Raw genomic sequence first — 20,470 nt, 5'->3', positions numbered from 1 at the left:
ACAGGAGCTTGCCGGCACAGTGGGCATGGGGTCCAGGAGAGCAGAAGAGAGGCCCGTCACGCTCCGGGCCTTGAAGGTGTAGCAGAACGTGCACAGAGGCGGGGAGAAAGGGCTGCTTTCAGGTTGAACTCAGACCTCCATGTTTGTATATCAGGACATGTTCCAGGCCACCAGAACAAGTTGCCGCCTGTCTTCTGTGGCTAATACGTTCCCAAAGAATCCTGTTCTGAGGCGTTGTTAAGCCAGGAAGTTTCAGGAGCAAGTAGCACTCTGCCAGTTCCGTATATCATAAGTACAGACAAGCGTGAGCTGCCAGGTGCACCTCGCCTTCCCACACAAACCCTGACAAAGACACCCGTGCCCGCCCAGCACCACCTCCTCTGTGCCCAGCACTGCTCTGAACACCTGCCTGACAGAGCATCCGGCTCCCAGGACAGGCTAAGCAAGGAGAGGAGGGAGCCGGGTGGGTCTGCTCCCACTGAGCCTACCTCACTTAGAAACTTCTGACTCAGATCCAGAGCTTGGGCCAGCCCAGCCCTACATCTCATCTGTAACAGTCCTCACATTCCCAGGAGTGCCCTTAGGGAGCTGAGGTGACAGGGTTTCCGCTGTCTTCGTTATTGTTCCTCCTCGCTGAGATGAAACATGATATCCAAGGCAACTTTTAAAAGAAAGCATTTGGTTGAGAGTTTGCTAGTATTTCAGAGGCTGAGTCATGGAGCAGTGGCTAAGAGCTTACATCCTTATCTGCAGAGAGGGTGAGAATGAGCCTCTTAGGGGCTTTTGAAATATAAGCCCACCTCCAGTGACACGCCTCCTCCAATAAAGCCATTCCATCCCAATCCTTCCCAAACAGTTCCACCAGCTGGGGACTAAGCATTCAAACACAGGAGACTACTGGGGGTGGGGGAGACGGGACGGGGTAGGGCGCTCTCATTCAATCCACCGCCCCATGGGGAAACTGCTTTTCACTCAGCATCTGGATGCTGCAACAGTACCTGTTCATGCTAAGGCATCCACAGCAAAGACCACCAGGGTTTGGGCTCAGCTCTGCCCCCAAGGAATGCAGGCTTGAAGCACACACACTGCTTTAAGCATCAGGTTTGTCTTTAGTGATGCCCCAGCTCTGCCTCAAAAAGTAGGAGACTTCTTTCCAAGCAGGAGCCTCCTCTGTAAAAAGTGTGTCAGATGAAACCAGCTCTAGTCAGATGAACTGTAGGGTGGATCTACTTACCAGCGATCCCACAGGACAAAAGGACAAAGGGGGGGGGGTGTCTTTCTTCAAATATACATTTGCTTATTTTTTTTTTATAGCAAGATGGCATTTTACCTCAGACACTTTCTTATGCCTCTCTGTGCCTCAGTTTCTCTTAGTATAACATAGAGCTCACTCGTATCTGCCTTATTGTGAGTATTAAATTGATATATGCAAACCACTCAAAATGGCACCGGACTCATATTATCAAATACTGCTCAGCTATCGTCAGGTTGAACCAAAGCTTATTTAACTGGTTAAAACCCTCAAGCCTACTTGCAACAACCCCCCCCCCCCTTGAAGCTACACAGGTTCCTGATCTGTGTCTATTTCCTGACATGAATGCTTCAGGTGGAGTTCCGGATCAAGGACCTGATGGCTCTTGAAGCTTTTCCTTCACCTAAATTTTCATGAAGAAAGAACAGCTAAAGTAAGTTGAGGCCCTCCCAGCCTTAAAGATGGCAGTGCCCTCCCAGTAGGGCCTTAAAGATGGCAGTGCCCTCCCAGTAGGGCCTTAAAGATGGGAGTGCCCTCCCAGAAGGGTCTTAAAGATGGGAAGTGCCCTCCCAGTAGGGCCTTAAAGATGGAAGTGCCCTCCCAGTAGGGCCTTAAAGATGGAAGTGCCCTCCCAGTAGGGCCTTAAAGATGGGGAGTGCCCTCCCAGTAGGACCTTAAAGATGGAATTGCCCTCCCAGTAGGGCCTTAAAGATGGAAGTGCCCTCCCAGAAGGGTCTTAAAAATGGAAGTGCCCTCCCAGTAGGGCCTTAAAGATGGGAAGTGCCCTCCCAGTAGGGCCTTAAAGATGGGAAGTGCCCTCCCAGTAGGGCCTTAAAGATGGGAAGTGCCCTCCCAGTAGGGCCTTAAAGATGGGAAGTGCCCTTAGCTGGACTGTTTTGGCCTGAGAATGGAGCCAGCCTGCTCGCAGACAGCCTCATGTCCTACAGCATGGCAAGGAGCTCTGAAACTTTCACACTTTCAGACACCTACCTGGCCTGATTTGATTTTTGACTCTTAGTAGGTTGGGCACCATACCACATAGCCCACTCAGAAATGTTTAGGGGCTCCAACCTAGCTCCCAAGTCTGGCTCAGATCCATTTATCTGGGGCTGGAAAGGCAATCAAGTAGGGGCAAAATGGTCCCAGTCCTCATTTGGCAAGGCTGTAGAAACGGAGCAGCCAATCATCATCATCATCATCATCATCATCATCATCATCATCATCATCGCCAGAAGTAGGCCATGGCCCACAGACTGGCACGCATGCCCAAGGCCTACTTGGAGCCTCAGGTCAGAGGACCACGAGCCTCCACACCTCCCATGTTGAACTGTTTCTCTATTTTAATCAAACTAGCAAACATAAACAAAACACATTTTGTCCTCCTACTTTGAGAAGCATATCTCCCTGACTGGCCAAGTCTAAAATGCGCCCAAGAGACAGAGCTGCCCAAACCTGGCTCCTTGTCTTCTTCCACTGCCTCCCTCATCGGCCTTCTGCCTCTGCCAGGGCTCTCAAGTACATATAGCAGATGCTCAGCTGCTTAGGTTCCATTCCACTTGCCCCACCCCATCCCCAGGGGCCTATGGGAGGCACCTACATTGGCTAATCAGTCAGGGGCCTGAGGGAAGTCTTTGCATCAGGAACAAGGCTGGGTGGTTTGCACAGCAAGGCAGAGGGTGCTAGACTAGAGCAGGGATATTCAGAAGGGCAAGCACAGAAGCTGGTGGATATAGTCCCTTGGCTAGTTCTAATAAAGGGGTCTCTTCCTGAGTCCACCAGTGAGTCCTAAGCAGAACAGGGGTTCCCCAGTCAAGGATCACCAACTCCCAAATGACCTGAATTCGCTCACACCATTTCTATTGTGATTATGAACTCACACAGTCTGTAGGTGACTAGAATTAGTAACAGTGTATTGCACATTTTAAAATGGCTGGAGTAAATCTAAATCTCCTCATCATAAAAAAACAAAACAAACAACTGTATTTGAAAAGAATATGCTATGCGGCTTAATTTAGTTATTCCACATTGTCTGTATGATACATTGCATGTATCACAACATCACTTGTCCGCATAAAGATGTCTAATTTTTTTAATTTATGGCAAAATAAACAAGTTGAATGGAAATGAGAGACACACACACACACACACACACACAGAGAGAGAGAGAGAGAGAGAGAGAGAGAGAGAGAGTCAATGGGAGAAAAGTAAAATCTCACTTGGCATAGAATAAATTACATTTTAGGAGGCTCTTTTTATTCACAGGGGTAGTTGGGAAAATAGTAATTTATCAAAATATTGATAGCCACTAATATTATATATAAGTCCATGAAGGTTGATTTTTTTTTCTCCCCTTTGTTTCTCTGTATGATTGAACACTTTCACAATTAAATGTTAAAAATGAAAATTTGAGCCACACTGTCCCAATGAGAGACCATTCAGAACTGAAGTAACAACAACTTTGCAGCCGGGAAAAAGACATGGTTACCTAATTTTCATTTTTATAAACAGGGTGCAGAGAAAACCTCCTCTGTGGAAAGGGTCCACACACAGTAATGAGGGGCCCATCAGCTGTTATGACCCTGGACCAGAGCTCCACTCCCCTGATCAGGGCTTTTCTGTGTCCATCTCTCTTCTGTATCCATACAATGGCCCCTTAATGGTGCTCTGCAATGGCATTACACATTTTAGCTACAGAGCCTAAGAAAATGAACAGTTCTAAAGGAGCCTAGCTGGGCTCAGCGCCACCTCACTCATGCAAACCAAGCATGGCTGTGGCATCTAACACACACAGCAGCTGGGCTAGTCAGGAAACCAACTGGTCACACACAACCTTTCCCCAGGAAACCCCCCAAAATTTAGGATCCTAGCATTCACCAACTGTTTAAGTCTCTCAAGCTTCCTTTCCTACCTCTCCCTGTCTGTCATCTACCAATAGGGACAAGGCTAGAGGAGGATGAGGTGGAGTTTCAGCCAGCAAACCGTGGTGTACACACAGGGCTCTTCCCCAGGCGCCCTTCCCCTGGGGACTGTTTAGAGAACCTGGAACTTTGGGGTAGCAGCACTCACTCTTAAAGCAGCTGGAATCCAATGTAGGTCAACATGTTCCATCTGTCTACCCTGAGTCTAAAAGAGACAGGGACAGAAGAGATAGCAGAAACTATGGTCCCGGCACTCAAGGTGAAAGAAGGTGGAAGAAGGTTCCACTCACTCGGGTTACCACAAAGATTACAGAGGTCTTCCAAACCGGTGCCCGTATCTATGCATCTTCTGCCTCTGGAAGATCTGTTATCCCTGATGCACATAAAAGATGCTTAACTGAATTCTACCGAACCAGAACTTCGGAATTACTCATTCATCAAGCCTCCTGCTAGCAGGCAGGATGGTCTCGTGTAAGGACCATCAGCAAAGTTCACCTTGGAAGAGGAGGGTGTCTTAGAACAGGTGAAGACAGGTCACGGACTGTCTCCCTCACCAACTGCTCATGGTTAGACTTCCTTAAGCTCAGTATCCAATCCAAGAGCCCATCTTTCCAAATTGCCTAAAACCTGTAAGGCAGTGCACAGCCAATGATTTAGGAAACATTTCTCAAGATGGCGTCTCCAGTTGGCCACGTACTAGGAAGGAAGGCTCTGGCACACAGTGTGGGCAGAGATACACTCACAGCCGTTGGCTCAGTCATGCAAGCCACCTATCATGCCCAGTAAAAGTGTGGATACAATTTAGAACACAGAGGCCAAAGAAAGACCATTACGCCGCCATGCCCCTTGCCCATAAGGAAGGTGTCAGGATTGGACTGCCATAAACGTACTGTCTTCACATGCCTCTCTCTCTCCCACTGCTGCCACCACTCAGGAGATAGTGCATCTTCCTTCCTTCCTCGAAGGCTTATTTATTATTTATTTTGGGGGGAGGTGCGCTGGGGAGTTGACACAGTGGACACTCCCAGAGGACTCGGGTTTGATTTCCAGCATCCATATGGTGACCCACAGCTGTGTGTAACTCCAGTTCCAGGGATCCAACAGGCACTTGTGGCTTCCTCAGACACTGCACATGTGTGGTACACAGACACATGTACTGGAAAAACACTCAAAAATATAAAATAAAAATTAAAATTTTTAAAAAAAAAGATTAGTTGAGTGGGTGGCACATATCTTTTATTCTGGGAGGTAGGGGCAGATGAGTTCCAGGCTATGAGACACTGTCTCAAAACAAACAAACAAAAATTTATTTTTATTTTATGTATATGGGTGTACTGCCTGAATATACTTCTGTATACCATATGTGCCTGATAACCTCAGAGGCTAGAAAAGATAATCAGATCTTCAGGAAGTGGAGTTACAGACAGTTGTGGACTGCCACATAAGTGCTGGAACCCATGATCTACGCCTCTGGAAGACCAGGCCATCTCCACCTCTCAAGGTTTATTTCTTGGGGAAAAAGAAAGGTCAAGGAAAAGAAAGTAACTGAGATGGCCCTGGGAAGAGGTGGTGATTTCAAGTTCAGAGTTATTCCATCCAACAATGAGGCATTTAGGATGTTTGAAAAGTGCAAAGCAATAACTTTCCTTTCTAATAACAAAGGCTCTCTTGTAATCCTCTCACAACATTATCAGCAAAGGCTACAATTTCTTTAAAAAAATAAAAGAAAGAAAGAAAGAAAGAAAGAAAGAAAGAAAGAAAGAAAGAAAGAAAAAAAGAAAGAAAGAAAAAGTTTCATTTTGTTGACCAAGGAAAACAAACCCAAAACTGTAAGTAATTCAGCCAATGAACTACCGAAAGCAGAGTTAGGTGGGGAGATAGAAGTGTAGATCAGGAGAGAAGGTTTAAAATGTGACAGTTCCTTTCATTACAACTTCTGCTATAATCCAAAGTACCGCATCACTGCTACCATGTAAATACATAGTGGCCCAAACTCAATTGCCTGATGGGAGACACCTGTTCCAAGTGGCTTCAAAACCACTCTCACTGGGGTATAAATATGGCTTGGCATTGCTGAAAGGCATTTAAACCTATTTGAAGTCACATTAACTTTGTATCATGAAATTTATCTTTGTGTTCTGAGAAATGTGTTATGGAGTAAATGACTAAAATGGAGTGGAAATTTCCATGGGTTTTTTTTTTTCCAAGGCTGCAACAAATGACCAAGCTTGGGCTTTTCAGGACAGAACTCCAACCGCAATAATGTGATAATTATTCCATGACTGTCTACTTTTGACACAGAGTCCTCCTTCCCTAATCAAGTGACTGACAGCAAGCCAGATATTTGCTGTTTTCCCGTTTTTGTCTCTGTATTTGGCCAGCATATTTTGAGGTCTGGTTAGGTTGTCCAATCTGGTATGAAACTCCGGGGTTTAATCCATCTTCCATCTTCCCATTGATCCTCCCGCCTTGAATAGCCAGAATGTGGGCTGTATTCCACCACACCCAGCTTGATAAATTACACATTAATGGCATGGTCCAGGAAGTAGAAATTGATGCGCCCCCTTTAAGACATGGTGTATGTACGCACAAAAATATGGATGTCGTAGCTTGAGCCGACACATTCAAACCTGAGAAAAGGAGTCATAAAGCACTTTACAAATGAGTGCTTTGCATTTCTTATCTCCTAAAATACAAGTGATCCTGTTTAGCTAGGAACACCAGGAGGATGGACAACTGGACAACCACTGTCTTAAACCTGCCCTTCAAGACTCATCATTAAAATCCTACCGATCGAAAAAAAAAAAAAATCCTACCGATCTTATCTGACTGTTGGCTTTATGCTACCTAGATCTTCTTGCAAATGTCAATTACAAAACTAGGGATGCGGAAGTTGGACTTACCAGGAAGGCATGCACCGTATGACATCACCAAAATAGCCACATACAAGTCTGTGTTGCCTGGAGCAAGTGTCTTCGCCTCTTTAGGCCCCAGTTTGTTTATCTTTATTACGAGCTAAAACTGTAAAGGTTGTGTAAGATTTTGTCTCTAAGGTCCTTAGCACAATGCCGATCTCACGATTTCTGAAGTCAATGAAATACAATGGCTTGCCCTCACCTAACACCCAGCATAAAGATAAAGTCACTAGATAGTATATTTGCTTCTACTCCTGCTTCTGATGGTGTATTTATAGGAGACAAATGAAGGGTGCTGACGTTTCTCCAAAGTCTGTTTTGGTGCCTACGTGTCATCCCTTCAGGCAAGGCAATGCTCCTTTGGTGTATTCAACAGGTGCACAAGCATGGGAGCACTAGGTGGAGTCCTCAGGGCACCCTCCTTAGGGTGTCCAAAACATACTAGGTTTCGGCACTGAGCACCAGGAGCGGAAATCAGAGCCAGTTGGCTCTCCAAGAACAGACGCCCGCTCCCCAAGCCCCGGGAAGAGCGCACTCTGAGACACCCCCCCCCCGCCCCCAGGCGAGCGCGACGCTTCCCCCAGCCAAAGTTGCCAGCTCTCTGGTGTCCCCCCCCCCCGCACCCAGTACTCCTGCGGACAAGCACCCCTGGCCATCCTCAAGCCGCCGGGGTCCTCCCCGTCGGGGAACCGAGCGCCGCTAGTCCTCGGGTCCCCACGAAGTCGCTCGCCTTCACTAATTCCCTCCCTCCCCGGCGTTGCTGCCCGCGTGGGGAGCACCGGGAGAGCGGCACTCACCCAGCGTGGCTACTGCGCCAGCCTCGAAGAGCAGGCAGTCGCTGCGGCCCCGCGCCTCCAGCAGCACGCTGCTCGGGCCAGTGGGGTCCAGCCGCGCCAGCAGCCGCAGCCCTTTGCTTAGAGCCATGGGCGCTGGGAGCAGAGGAGAGCGGGGGGCCAGATCCCGCCCGAGGGCGTGCGGCTACCAGGAGTTTCACTTTGTGCCGGGCTCCAGCGCCGGGGGCTCCTCCTCCTCCTCCTCCACTCCAACCGCCACGACTGACGCCGCCTCCTCCTCTTTCTCCTCCTCTCCCTCCTCCCCCTCCCTCCTCCTCCTCCTCCACTCCAACCGCCACGACTGACGCCGCCTCCTCCTCTTTCTCCTCCTCTCCCTCCTCCCCCTCCCTCCTCCTCCTCCGCCCGGGCCCCGCCGCACTGCCCCGGGCAGGTGAGGTGGCGCCGCCGCCCAGCCTCTCCGTCGACGATCGCGCTCCCCCAAGCGGCGAGGCAGGCACCTGCGAGCCACAGCTGGAACCCAGACTGCGCCCGGTGGGCTTGAGCTCGCCAGGGCTGAGTACTCCGGGACGGTCCTCCCTGCTGGGGGCGGACGCGGGCGAGGGAGATTCCACACATTCCTCGCCGCGGAGGAGGCTGCAGCGGCGGAGAGCCTCAGGAGCCCGGACCCTGCCCGGATTCCCGTGGCCTTATATGGGCAGCTGGGGGCTGCGGGCTGAACAGGGCTGGCACCCCCCCCCCCGCACCCTCCCCCACCACCACCAATTGCCCGTCGCAGCACTTCCTCCTACGCCCACCCCACCCCCATGTCTGCGACCCCGGATGGGGCCATTGGGTTCTGTGCCTCAGTCTCCCTGAGTGGAACTGCAGAAACGCAAAGCGGCCTTCTCTCTGAAACTACCGTGGTGATTGAGTGTGTACTTGTGAGTGGTGTGAGTGTGTGTGTGTGTGTGCCTGACACACTCTTTAAATGCTGCCTTCTACCGAGGACTTTAGTTCACCGTGCGACCCAAACTGGTGTTGCCTTGTGTCTGAGAGATGAGACATCCATTCCCTGCTATCCCGTTACCACATGACTTTGACCTCGCTGAGATGCACATGGCCTCGCCTATCAGAGTGACAGGCGAGGAGCAGTGCCTCTCCCACCTGAGGATCTCAGCGCGTGTTCTTGCTCAGCATTGACGAGTAGTCTGTGATCTGCAACCTTCAAGCAACTCGAGGCAAGGCCTCTTGGTCCTAGGGTCGGGTCGGTCGGGATTGGTCTGCTAGCCAAGGGAGAGCGCAGCCAGGTCGAACTGGAAGCACCTTTGGGCGCGTCTGGAGCATCCTTTTCTAATGTGATGCCTCTAGAGGTCCTCACCCGCAAGTTTCCAGCAGGCCACCCTAACAGCTGGGTTCTGCTCTGCCGCCCGCCCCATTCTGCTGTGCTAAGAACAAGAGTGGCCCATGGCTTTCGGAGGTTAGCTCTCCACAGCTTCTTTATATGGTGGAGATATCATCACCCCATGTAAGTAGTGTAACATTCAGTTTAGCAATGGTGGCGGGCACCTTTAATCCTAGCACTAGGGAGGCAGAGGCAGGTAAAATTTTATTCTTTATCGAAACAAAGTCACCCTCAACCACCTTCCCTTTTCTTTATCCAAAGCAAAATAAACAGCTGCTCCATCCAGAGGGGTGACAGCAGCCCTGGGCGGTCCAGTGGAGATGAAGAATTTGTTGGAAAGCCTTAGTCTAGAGTCCTAGAGTCGGCTCCCCTCCCCCTCCTCCCCCTTTCCTCCTCCTCCTCCTCCTCCTCTCCCTCCCCTCCTTCTCTTCCTCCTCCCCCTCCCCTCTCCTTCTCCTTTAGACTCTGGTGCACTCTCAGACAGGTCATGGTCCAACTGCTGGAATCTTCCCAGCTGGATATCCCACAAACGTTTCAGGACACAGGCCTGCTCATCAGCTCATCACCCTGCTTCCATACTTCATAGTCAGATGCCATGGTTACCACACCTTTCCTGAGGGCAGTGGGCAGCCTCAGCTGCTTCAGCCCTGGCTCCATGGAGTGAGGGAACAGCTTTAGGGGCCCTGGATCCAGGCTCACAGAGTTGCTTTGTTCCCAACTCAAGCAAAATTCATTTCTATAAACGGAAGCTTCCAGTCACCGCTTCCTTCATGTAGTTGGTAAGAGGGAGCCCAGCATCGCCTCTCAACTCTTGCTGACCCGATGCAGGCTGTCTGTATTTGTCAGATGGGCTTCCACCCAAGGCCACCACCATCATCTTGTTTTTGCCAAAGAACATTGGATTGTGCTTCCAGGCATTCCGGAAGCCCTCCAGCCTGCTGTTCCTCATGCTGGCCACAGAGACGATGAGGTGCTTGTAGGTGCCCTCAAACTTCTGAAGCTCTTCTATCAGGTTCTGTCTGCCTTGGTGCCAAGCCTTTCTTGATAGTTTTTGTTAAGGAAACTGTCTTACTTGGATTTGGGCATTGCCTCAGATTTCTACTGTTGTGTTGTGGTAGATACTGGGAACAAAAGCAACTTGGGTAGAAAGAGTTTATTTCATTTACAGTCACCGTCCCCTCACTGAGGCAAGTCGGGGCAGGATCTCCAGGCGGAAACCATGGAGAAATGCTGCTTCCTGGCTTGCTCTCTATGGCTTACTCAACCTCCGCCTCCGCCTCCTCCTCCTCCTCTTCCTTTTTTTCAACGAAGTAGGGCTTCTTGGTGTAGCTCTGGATGTCCCAGAATTAGCTCCGTAGACAAGGCTGGCCTTGAACTCTGGGATCTGCCTGCCTCTGCCTCCTGAGTGCCAGGATTAAAAGCATGTTTCACCATGCCGGACTTTTGGCTTGTTTAAATACACCTATGATCACCTACATGCCCATGCATGGCATCACCCATAGTGGATTGGTTCTTCCTACATTGACCAATCATCAATCAAGAAAATGTCTGGCAGCTTAAGGCTCCAGGCCCAGTAATGATGGGTGTTTCCCTGTCCTACTGAGCTAGACTTTCCTGTAAGTTTTAGTGTCTGCCATCACAGACGCAGCTACATTTTGGCAGAGTCTGCCCCATGTATGTTAGCAGGAGCCATGTGGTATGGCAGAGGGACTGAAATCATTTTGCTGCTGCTGCTAAGCTTGTCTTGGCCTCTAGGGCAGACTGAACAGGTGATAGGGAGTAGCTGGCAGGAATGGAGTAGCTGACAGGAATGGAGTAGCTGACAGGAATGGAGTAGCCAACAGGAATGGTTAGTTTGGACATGCATTTTGGCATTACTTGTTTAAAAAAAATAGCTTATAGAGAGAATACTGATAATCACTCTAGACCCCGCGACAAATGTAAGGCACATATAACTTAAAACCTGAGAACTGAGTCCCATGGCTTTCCAAGTTAGTAGAAACTTTCAGGCTACAATCTCTCTTCAGATGGCACTAGAGTCAACAAGGTTTCCCCAAATGCCCAGATAGACACACACACAAAGCCCCAACCATGTGTTTTGGGCAGCTCCAGCCTGCCACACAGACCACTGCGTGCTTGTAAGGTCCAAGCCCAGGGTTCCTCCTGCCCACTTGGTGGCAAGGGCCTGCCGTTCTCCGTTGGTCTATTCCTGAAAGTCAGCAAACCTGTTGGTTAGGGTTTGGTATAGAAACCGGGGCTGGTGTGGGTACTTATAGCTCTAGGTTAGATGGGGGCCTAATTAATTCCCTTCTGGGGCTAAGAAGTAGCTCCCTCACAGGGTGACAGTCTGGCAGACAGACCTTGGTTGCCCTCTGAATCACATCCGATAAAACAACCCAAAGCTCACAAGCACATGGGAGTTTCACATTGCCAAGATCAGCAAAGGTCTGCCTGTGTTCAGAACAGCTTGGATTCCGAGAGAACTCTCAGTGGCCAAGGCTAGTGGCTGGCTAATGTCCAGACCGGTGGAAACCTAGCAGATACAGTCCAAACCTGTACCCAGCAAGCAGGTAGGGAATGAAGGGGCAGAGCTGCTAGGGCCTCCCTTGGCATTTTCTGCACAGCAGGCAGAAGGAGTCCACAGGTGTGTCCACGCAGTGCGTCCTGCCTGTTCTGACCCTTATTTGGGAACAGCCTGCTCTTAGACTGGGTTGAGAAATTCATGGATAAAGAAAATTCTGCAAAATGTCTTACAAAAATGCCTATAAATAATCACCCTGAGCGGCAGATAATGTTACAGAAGTTTGGGTTTCATGCCCATCAGACTTTCTACTGATAGCTGGCGCTGGGGATTGGAGACTTACACGGAGCAAGTTTCCATCCCAGGAAAGTCAAAAACAGGCTCAGCTCTGACCTCTCATGGGTGTGTGAAGGAAGAGTCACATGATGCCTTCTGTTTGTATGTATATTTGGAAGTGTTGAAATAGAGATTAAATATAGAAAATTTAAAATATGCATTTGAAATGTTTTCTAAAACATTTCACCAAAAAGCCAATTTTGAAAAAACAAATAACTTCAAATTACTGTGTGGTGATACTCTTTTGAATAAAAATCAGCTCAATTAGGTCTAAACACGGCCTAATAACACGCACCCACACGCCCTTCACCTATCAGTGACTTGTTTTCTGAGACAGTCTTGCTAGGCAGCTTGAGACCCTCCTGCACGAGACTGCCTGAGTAGTCCGGGTGTGGGCCAGTCTACCAAGTGCTCAGATGGGAGGCTTGAGCCTGGCTTTTACACTCTTAATAAGTCTCAAAGTGGCTGTCCAGGGCTGGGACAGCCGCTCAGCGTTGTCACCAAGGATTTGGGCAAGTTTATTCTCTTAGCACGCTGGCTTCTTGCTTCATGATTACAAAATCGCTACTTTAGCTTGTGGTATCACAAGGTTACTCCAGGTCAGGTAGCTAAGACATCAGGAATCAAAAACGGCTGCATTTGTTTACAAGAAAAAGGCTTTAAAAGCTCTCAAAGCCATTTTCTGCTGACGCCTCATTGCCCACGACTGAGGTTCTGGTTCTTGGTGAACTCGGTGACTTCTCCAGTTCCTTCAGTTGTGGTGGATCAAAGAAGAGGGCACGGATGAATGGGTTTGGGTTAAATGACCACAGTCTGCCACATGGGGCACAGCCAGCATGGTGGGGAGCAGAGGAACTCTGAGTGGAGTTTCCAGTGAATGTATGCTGTGGACAGGAACCCAATAGGCTCTTTCCTGTGGGAAATGGCAGATCTTTCCCTAGTCCCAATGTAAATATTGATAGTGTGTGCAGAAAATGTCTACCACCATAGCATCCCCATCCCCATGTCTATGGATTGAAAACAGCTCCCCTACTAAGGCTGCTTCCTACAGAGATTAGCTAATTGAAGAAGGCATGGGTAAAGATGTGACATCTCCTTGCTCCAGCTGTATATCATAAAGCCTGCCTCCTTGTTCAACTGTATTAGTAACCCCACCTCTCTATACTATGATGAGTAGCTTCTGTAATCAGAGAGCCCAGTCCACCCCAAACCAGATCTCTCTCTCTCTCTCTCTCTCTCTCTCTCTCTCTCTCTCTCTGTGTGTGTGTGTGTGCTCTTTACTCCCTCACCACTCCTAGTCAGACCAAGTACCTGGAGGCCATGCAAAGGCCTTCAACTTTAAGCATAAAGCTAAACCTGAAGTGGGGCATAGTGGTAAATACCTTTAATCCAGCACTTGGGAGGCAGAGGCAGGTGGAGCTCTGTGATTTCAATGGCATCTTGGTATACAACTCAGTTCCAGAACTGCCAGGGTTACACAGAGAAACCCTGTTTTGGAAAACAAAAAAGTTATAACTTAGTTATAAAGCCCTTCTGAGGGTGGTTAGGCCGGTACAATCCAGCTGCTCATCCTGCCTCCTTGATTTTGCCTCTCTTCTGAGGGAGCTGGTTCTACTGTGGCGCTGCTGGACTCAGAAGGCTTCTGGGGGGCTCCTCGCTGGTTGATGGACTCACAGGAAGGTCATGTGGGTCTCCAGAAACAGGACCGCGTTTTTTAGAGACCCTGGCTTCCTCAAACACGCCCTAAAGACATGCTTGTTTAGGTTTCATTCTCAACGCCCAGAGCTCTGATCTAGACGATCCCCCTAGGTCAGGGTTTGTAGGTATATTTGTTTTAAGCATCCGTGTCTTGACAGATGGTGGGTCAACAGCCAACCTACACCCACAGTAACTCAGGCTAGCCTGGAGTCCAGTCTCCGCCCACAAACTCCGCCCCTCGGGTTCACCTGCCACGGGCCAATAGCTCTCCGCGGGGGGCCCCTAGCCTGTCCCTCAGGCCTGTAGCCCCGCCTCTTAGGCTCATCGCTCCGCCCACCCACAAAATGCCTACAGTATGGCCCCGCCCCACTTTGTTCTAAACCCCGCCCACAGCCCAGCCGCCCCGCCCGCCGCTTCTCCTCTGGCTGCTGCAGGAGTCATTGTTCAGCCTGCTCAGAGAAGTTGCCTGAACCTTAGCGTTGAGACTGAACACCGTGAAGAGATGGCTGCGGTTACTTCTGCCTTTCGTTCTCTCCTTGCGGGTCCTTATTTCCTAGACCCTCACGCACAGCTGCACGCAGACCATGCCATAGGGTCGGGTGAGCTGCCTGCAAAAGGACCCTCTCCCTTCCCGCAGAGCCTCCTGCCCTGTGCCCTGCGAGGGGCTCCTGGTGCCTTGGTAACTACTAAAGTACTGGCTGACGAAGACCACCTTTGAGGGCTGAAGGGATGCTGACCCATCCATCTCCTTCCAGGGCTTTCCTTCAGCTCTTGTGCAGTCACAAGACTAGAGAAGGGAAACCATCTAAGGAAAAGTATTAGGGGTGGATGCTGTCTTTAAAAATCCAGAACAAATCCATTTCCCATGAGGGAAATGTATACAGCAACACCTGAATAATTTACCTACAACTTATGTCCTTTATCGATACCCTTTTTTTGGCCTCCAGGATATGGGCCACAATTAAAAAAAAAATACTCATTTTAAAATGAAAAGAATTGTTACTTACCCCCTCTGAAGGTAGCTATAATAGAAATTGTAACCTCAAGGGACTGTCCCCCATTTTGATTTGTCAGGATTTTTATTCGGATTTCTTTTGCATATCCCTGGGGATGGATAACAGGAAATCATGCACAGACCCTTTGCGAATCATCTTCTGTTAGTGTCTGTGTATTCAACGTGTGGCCAGAGTGTTATTCTACAATTACTATGGCACAGGGAAGGCTATGGAGAATAGCAAATTGGCATACATGACAGGTTTACAGCACAGAGCGAGGGTGGGTGGAGGTGGTGCACGCCTTTAATCCCAGCACACAGGGAGGCAGAGGCAGGCAGATCTTTGTGTTTGAGGTTAGCCTGGTCTATAGAGTGGGTTTCAGGACAGCCAGGGCTATACACACACACACAAAAACCCTGTCTCAAAACAAAAAAATCCCATCATCCAGGTCCCAAGTCTGTAATCACTGCCAAAGAAAATGAATGCCTAGGTAATAACTTCATCACGTCTCTGATGCTTTTATTACAAAAGAGGGCAGCATCAACTAATGTGCTACTTGGCACCGTATTTCAGAGCGGATGCATCAATGTTTGATGGATGTGGCTTCCATTCTCTGAATTAAGGTGCTCACCGATGCTCTGGCTCCAGTTTCACTCTTGGTATGCTTGATTCTAGAGAACAGTTCACAAACTTAGGCACCACCATGAGTAAGGTGTCATATAATAATAATGATAATAATAATTATTATTGGTTTTTCAAGACAGGGCTTCTCTGTGTAGCCCTGGTCATCCTGGAACTTGTTCTGTGAACCACACCAGCCTCAAACTCAGAATTCCTCCTGCCTTTGCCGAGTGCTGGGATTAAAGGTGTGCTCCGCCACTGCATGGCATAAGATATGGTCTTGAAGAGATATTGTTTCTGGGAGATAGGACCTAGAGTAGTCTAGGGAGGAGATGTGGTCAGTGTCTCCTCTAAGGTGACCATCAGACCTCAGCTCTATGCATTCCATTTGAAACATGGCAAGCATCATTTAGTGATTTTCTCAGAAACTTGAAGATATTTTCAAATTCTTACATCAAATTCAAAGCTAAACTGTATTTTTTTGATATCCTCAGGACTGTGTTGAGCCAATATATCAACATGTATGAAATCGTTTGCCTTAATTTGGGCTTGATGTGACTTTGGTTTGCCATGGAAGGATGCGATGATTTGAAACACTGAATGGTGAACTATTTCGCCTTGAGGGTCCATATTTAACTCACTTAAAATGTGAGGCTGAACAAGCTATTAAAATCAGCTTTCCTTGTTGATTCTGGCACACATCGTGTTTCTAAATCATAAACATGAGTGAGTAGGTGACAGATGGTGTTTCTTGCTCTTTCAGAGGACCCAGGTTCAGCTCCCAGAAGGCACACAGTGGCTAACAACCACCTTTAATTCCAACTCCAGGGGATCTGATGTCTGCCCTCTGTCTCCCTGGGCACCAGACAGGTACAGACACTCATGCACATGAAATAAATCTAAAAATTATTTTTTCAGTATTTGGCCACTATTTAGTCATCTCATTTTCAAAAAGTAAATGATGTTGACATAGTCAGCACTAGTACTTAAAAAAAAAAAAAAAGACTTTATGTGAATGTGTCTGCCAACATGCAGTATGTCTGTGTTCCACCTACACATGCAAGGCCCTGAGAGGCCAGAAGAGGGTGTTATACCCCCCTGGAAATGGAGTTAGAGATAATTCTGAGCTGCCATATGGTTATTGACAGCTAGACCTGGGACCTCTGGAAGAGCAGCCAGTGCTCTTAGCAGCTGAGCCATCTCCCAAGCGCCTGCCAAGATTTTTTAAAGTTCCTGTATTACTGTAGTTCTTCTGTGGTGTCTGAAGTTGACTCAAGCAATTAAAAGTCAAGCATCAAGACAAAAAAATAGGACCTGTCCCCTATGGCAGCCTCCACTGGACTTTCCCCACAATCATAGCACCTTCCACTGGGCCCCCGCCCTTACGGCAGCCTCCACTGGACCATCCCCCCCCCTACCATGGCAGCCTCCACTGTACCACCACCCCCCATGGCAGCCTCCACTGGACTGTATCTGACTTTCACATTCCTCTCCCTCTCCCCCCTCCTCCCCAGTTCTAAGGCAGCTACCGGTACATCTCACCTCTTCTCATCAACTCTTCTTAACCTTTCTTTCCCATTTACCTGGCTTTTTCCTCCTCGGGACATCTGGGAGAAGGGCAGTCAACAGTTTGTGTCAATCCTGGCATGCTTGCGGGATTGGTAACAAAGCTCAGAGACCAAAGCTAGTAACGTCAGGGGAAATATGTTTTAGAGAAAAGTTCATTACCTGGACAACTTCCGGCAGCTGGAAGAAAAAGGAGTTCACAACAATAAAACCTTGATCACACAAAGTGCCAAAAAGTATTCTAAAAACATACTTTGGGAATCTGCTGTACAGTTTTAAAAAACAATTTATTTATATATTGGCTTCTACATGCTCTTACATTTATGTAAAATATTTATACATGTTCTTTACAATTTGTACATATATTAAATGGCTGTATCATAAACACTGTTCTATGGAATTGTATAAAAGAAAAATCAGGTAGGGGAAAATGACTTAGAAAACATTAACAAAGCCCTGATATCAAGGAACAGGAAGTTCTCATGCTCACACTCATTGGATTTTCTCAGCTACTTATTTTTGGTTTCATTCATTTCCGTTGGCCCAGACTTCCCATCTCTATAATATAACATCAGGTCAGGAAAGTGGCAGCAGAAGGTCACATCATAAGGCAACTGTGAAAGGGGACCACTGTCTGCAGGGAGGAGACGGCGTGCGCTCTGCGCTCTTGGGCCATGAAGGCTGGGACACAGTCACAGACAGAGCTGCTTGTCACCAGTTTGCTACCGCATGTCCTCCCGCTCACTCTAGTCCTTAACGTTCCCAGTCTCTGGGAGGGAACAGGCGCTGAACTCTGCTTTCATCTTCTGAGAGAATACTGACCAGCTTGCTGCTCCAAACCAGGCCGTGAGCACCTCTCCTGCAGCTGCTGAGGGATCTGGAGGGAGCTGAGGGGTGGAGGGCGTGGGAGGGTGGGAGCCAACCTGGGCAGCAGTGGGGAGGTGGGGTCTTCTCACCTGCTGTGCCCACCTACTGGGACCTCTGATGGGCTACCCACCACAAAGCTTGAGGGTGTATGTGATCTGGGGACCCTCTTTACTTCCCCATCCCAGGAGCACTTAAGTGTAGCTATGCCAGTGAGGGTGTACAGACTCCCCCACACAGACAATGATCCCCAAAGGACTGAAAGAGTTATAAAAATATACAAAGATATATTTTTTATTCTGCCATTTTTCATATTTTTAAGAAAGCAATTAGTATTAATTATCTGACATTGGGTAAGAACTGGAAGATCATAGGTAATGTATAAATTACGATTCTATGTAAAATACCAGGAGGAGGAACCCCTATTTCTTCATTCAAAATCTTGATAAATTTAAGTATTTTCCAAAAATAGACATTTCCATTGGGTAACTAATAGGTTGAAATGAACAAGAAAGACCACCCTAGGCAGCAATGAACCTAGGCTGGCTAACAACCAAACAGGGGTTGTCAACTTCTTTCCTTTCGGTTTTCTTCCTTTTCTCTCTCTTGTGATGGGGGAAATTGAATTGCATTGCCCCAGGTAAAAGAAGCACTTCAGAGTTCTCTTGTGTTCCATTCTGGTCTACATAACCGGGAAGCGGCCGAGGGCCTGCCTCAGCTTTTCTGCGATCTGGTGAAAAAAAAAAAAAAAAACAGAACAGTTGAGACATTTCCATCCCGAGACAGTACAACTGAAGTGTTCCATCCGCCCTCTTCCCAGTTAAACATAACCTTGTCAACCCCTTTAGCTGGTCTGTTAGTCTCCTCTGTAGCCACTGGGACTCTGTGCTGTTCGCTCTCAGTGGTCCACAGCGTGTGAGAAACCCTGCTCCTGTCCCCACTTGCCCAGCCAGGTCCATGGCCAGGCCCTGCCTGGTGGTGGGGGCTACGTTTTCAGACTAGCCCCTTCTCCAGAAAGCAAGATGATAGCTTGGGCTACCACGCATGCACAGAGTCCCCTTCTTTTCTAGACAAGTATGAACACTCAAGACTCCCTGTTGTGGAGGTAGCAGGTATGTGGAGTTTGCATTTCTGATAGTGAGTCTGCTGTGTGCCTACCCTCCCATAAGGATACTAGATACCCTTAGAGGCTCAGGTTCCTTATTCATCTTGGGACTTTAAACATTTGAAGTAGGTGCAAGTATACAGTAGGTACTCATACATGTTTGCTCTATGTACAGAAATATAAGTGTTAATAATTTCAGGGATATTTTGCTATAAGACGATAGTGACAAAGCACATGGTTTTCTGTGTTGATTTACAAAAATTATAGCATGTATGGGCTTGATAATTAATAAATCCATAGTGTGAGCACCTTGAGAGCCCCCTTCCAATGTTTTCTCAGAGACACATGTAACCTACTATGTCTAACAGACAGAGGGGCCAAGTCCAGCAGTGACTGACAGGAAAGCCAGAAGCCACAGCCAGCCACTGTGACAGAGGGTGCTCCTGAGTGAGTCCATCCCCATACATCAGGCACATGCGTTTCAAATGTAAACACATGTACCTTGTGTGTAATTGTCAATTGTGTATCGGCAGCTTTTTCCAGAACTCACAAGGTGTTTTTGCCAGAGTACAACCCAAAAGCGACACATGCAGGGATGTATGCTGAGGGCTAGCCTGTATCTCTGAATGCATGGAGGCAATGGCAGACTAGGCACCAAGGCTGCCCCAGCTGCTCACTGTTCCTCTGTGCTGCCCTCCAGGGCTGAGTTCCAGCACACCGACGAGAGGTGTGGAAGTGTGTAACTGACGAGAGGTGTGGAAGTGTGTAACTGACGAGAGGTGTGGAAGTGTGTAACGAAGGAAAACAGCCCAAGGCAGAGGAAGGGAGGATTTATGTTTTCTTTACAGTTTGCTGAATGAAAATGTTTAAATGTTCCTGAAGAGACTCCCTTGGTACCTGTAAAGCCTGGGTCACAAGCAATGGCTGCCTTTGGTTGCTTCCCTAACTGAAGAGGACACAACCTGTGGGTTAGCAGGGTGACCTCAATCCTTTGGTACTGTCCCTGTGCATGAAGAGGCTCAGAAGGAAAGACGTCACACAGTCAGGACTGCTCAAGGCTTCAAAACTGGGAACCAATGTCCGCTCTTCAAAGGAAAGCTTAACAATTTCCAAAAATTACACCTCTTCATTTTGTTTTCTCTGCAGATCCTCTGCCTGTAGTATGTGTATGTGGCATGTGCGTGGTTGGTGCCCGCAGAAGTCAGAAGAGGGCATCGGATCCCTGAAGCTGGAGTTACAGATGACTGTGAGCCACAGTGTGACTGACAGAAACTGACCACTAAGCTGTCGCTCCAGCCCCAGGAAAGCTTTTTGATCCAATATTCCTCAGATAGAATTTTAAAAGATTAAAAAAAAAATCAAACCACCAAACCCTGTTCAAAACGTCCCCTTGGTGTATCACTCAGGGGAAGGTTATAACTGACCAACCCCAACCCTGTTCATAACGTCCCCTCGGTGTATCACTCAGGGGGAGGTTATAACTGACCAACCCCAACCCTGTTCA

General features: G+C 48.3%; 2 protein-coding genes and 1 pseudogene across 8 annotated transcripts in view; all 3 read right to left on the bottom strand.

The window, feature by feature from the left end:
• The window catches only part of Synj2 (synaptojanin 2), a 92,137-nt gene extending 84,073 nt beyond the window's left edge, over nucleotides 1–8,064 (bottom strand). For all 7 annotated transcript variants that reach the window (XM_029533199.1, XM_029533200.1, XM_021221726.2 and 4 more), the window contains exon 1: nucleotides 7,883–8,064. In XM_029533199.1, coding sequence (XP_029389059.1) covers nucleotides 7,883–8,009 — 127 coding nt within the window. In that variant the 5' untranslated portion in view covers nucleotides 8,010–8,064. The remainder of the gene's footprint in view (nucleotides 1–7,882) is intronic.
• Nucleotides 8,065–8,987: 923 nt separating this feature from the next.
• Nucleotides 8,988–14,560, bottom strand: LOC110338456 (annotated as a pseudogene).
• A 3,571-nt stretch (nucleotides 14,561–18,131) lies between these two features.
• The window catches only part of Snx9 (sorting nexin 9), an 81,064-nt gene continuing 78,725 nt past the window's right edge, over nucleotides 18,132–20,470 (bottom strand). The window contains exon 18 of the mRNA XM_021221072.2: nucleotides 18,132–18,591. Coding sequence (XP_021076731.1) covers nucleotides 18,544–18,591 — 48 coding nt within the window. The 3' untranslated portion in view covers nucleotides 18,132–18,543. The remainder of the gene's footprint in view (nucleotides 18,592–20,470) is intronic.

The sequence above is a fragment of the Mus pahari genome, chromosome 21, assembly GCF_900095145.1.
Source record: "Mus pahari chromosome 21, PAHARI_EIJ_v1.1, whole genome shotgun sequence".
Classification (NCBI taxonomy): Eukaryota; Metazoa; Chordata; class Mammalia; order Rodentia; family Muridae; genus Mus; species Mus pahari.
Note: the sequence above shows the minus strand (reverse complement) of the source record. Positions and strands in the feature narration are given on the sequence as shown.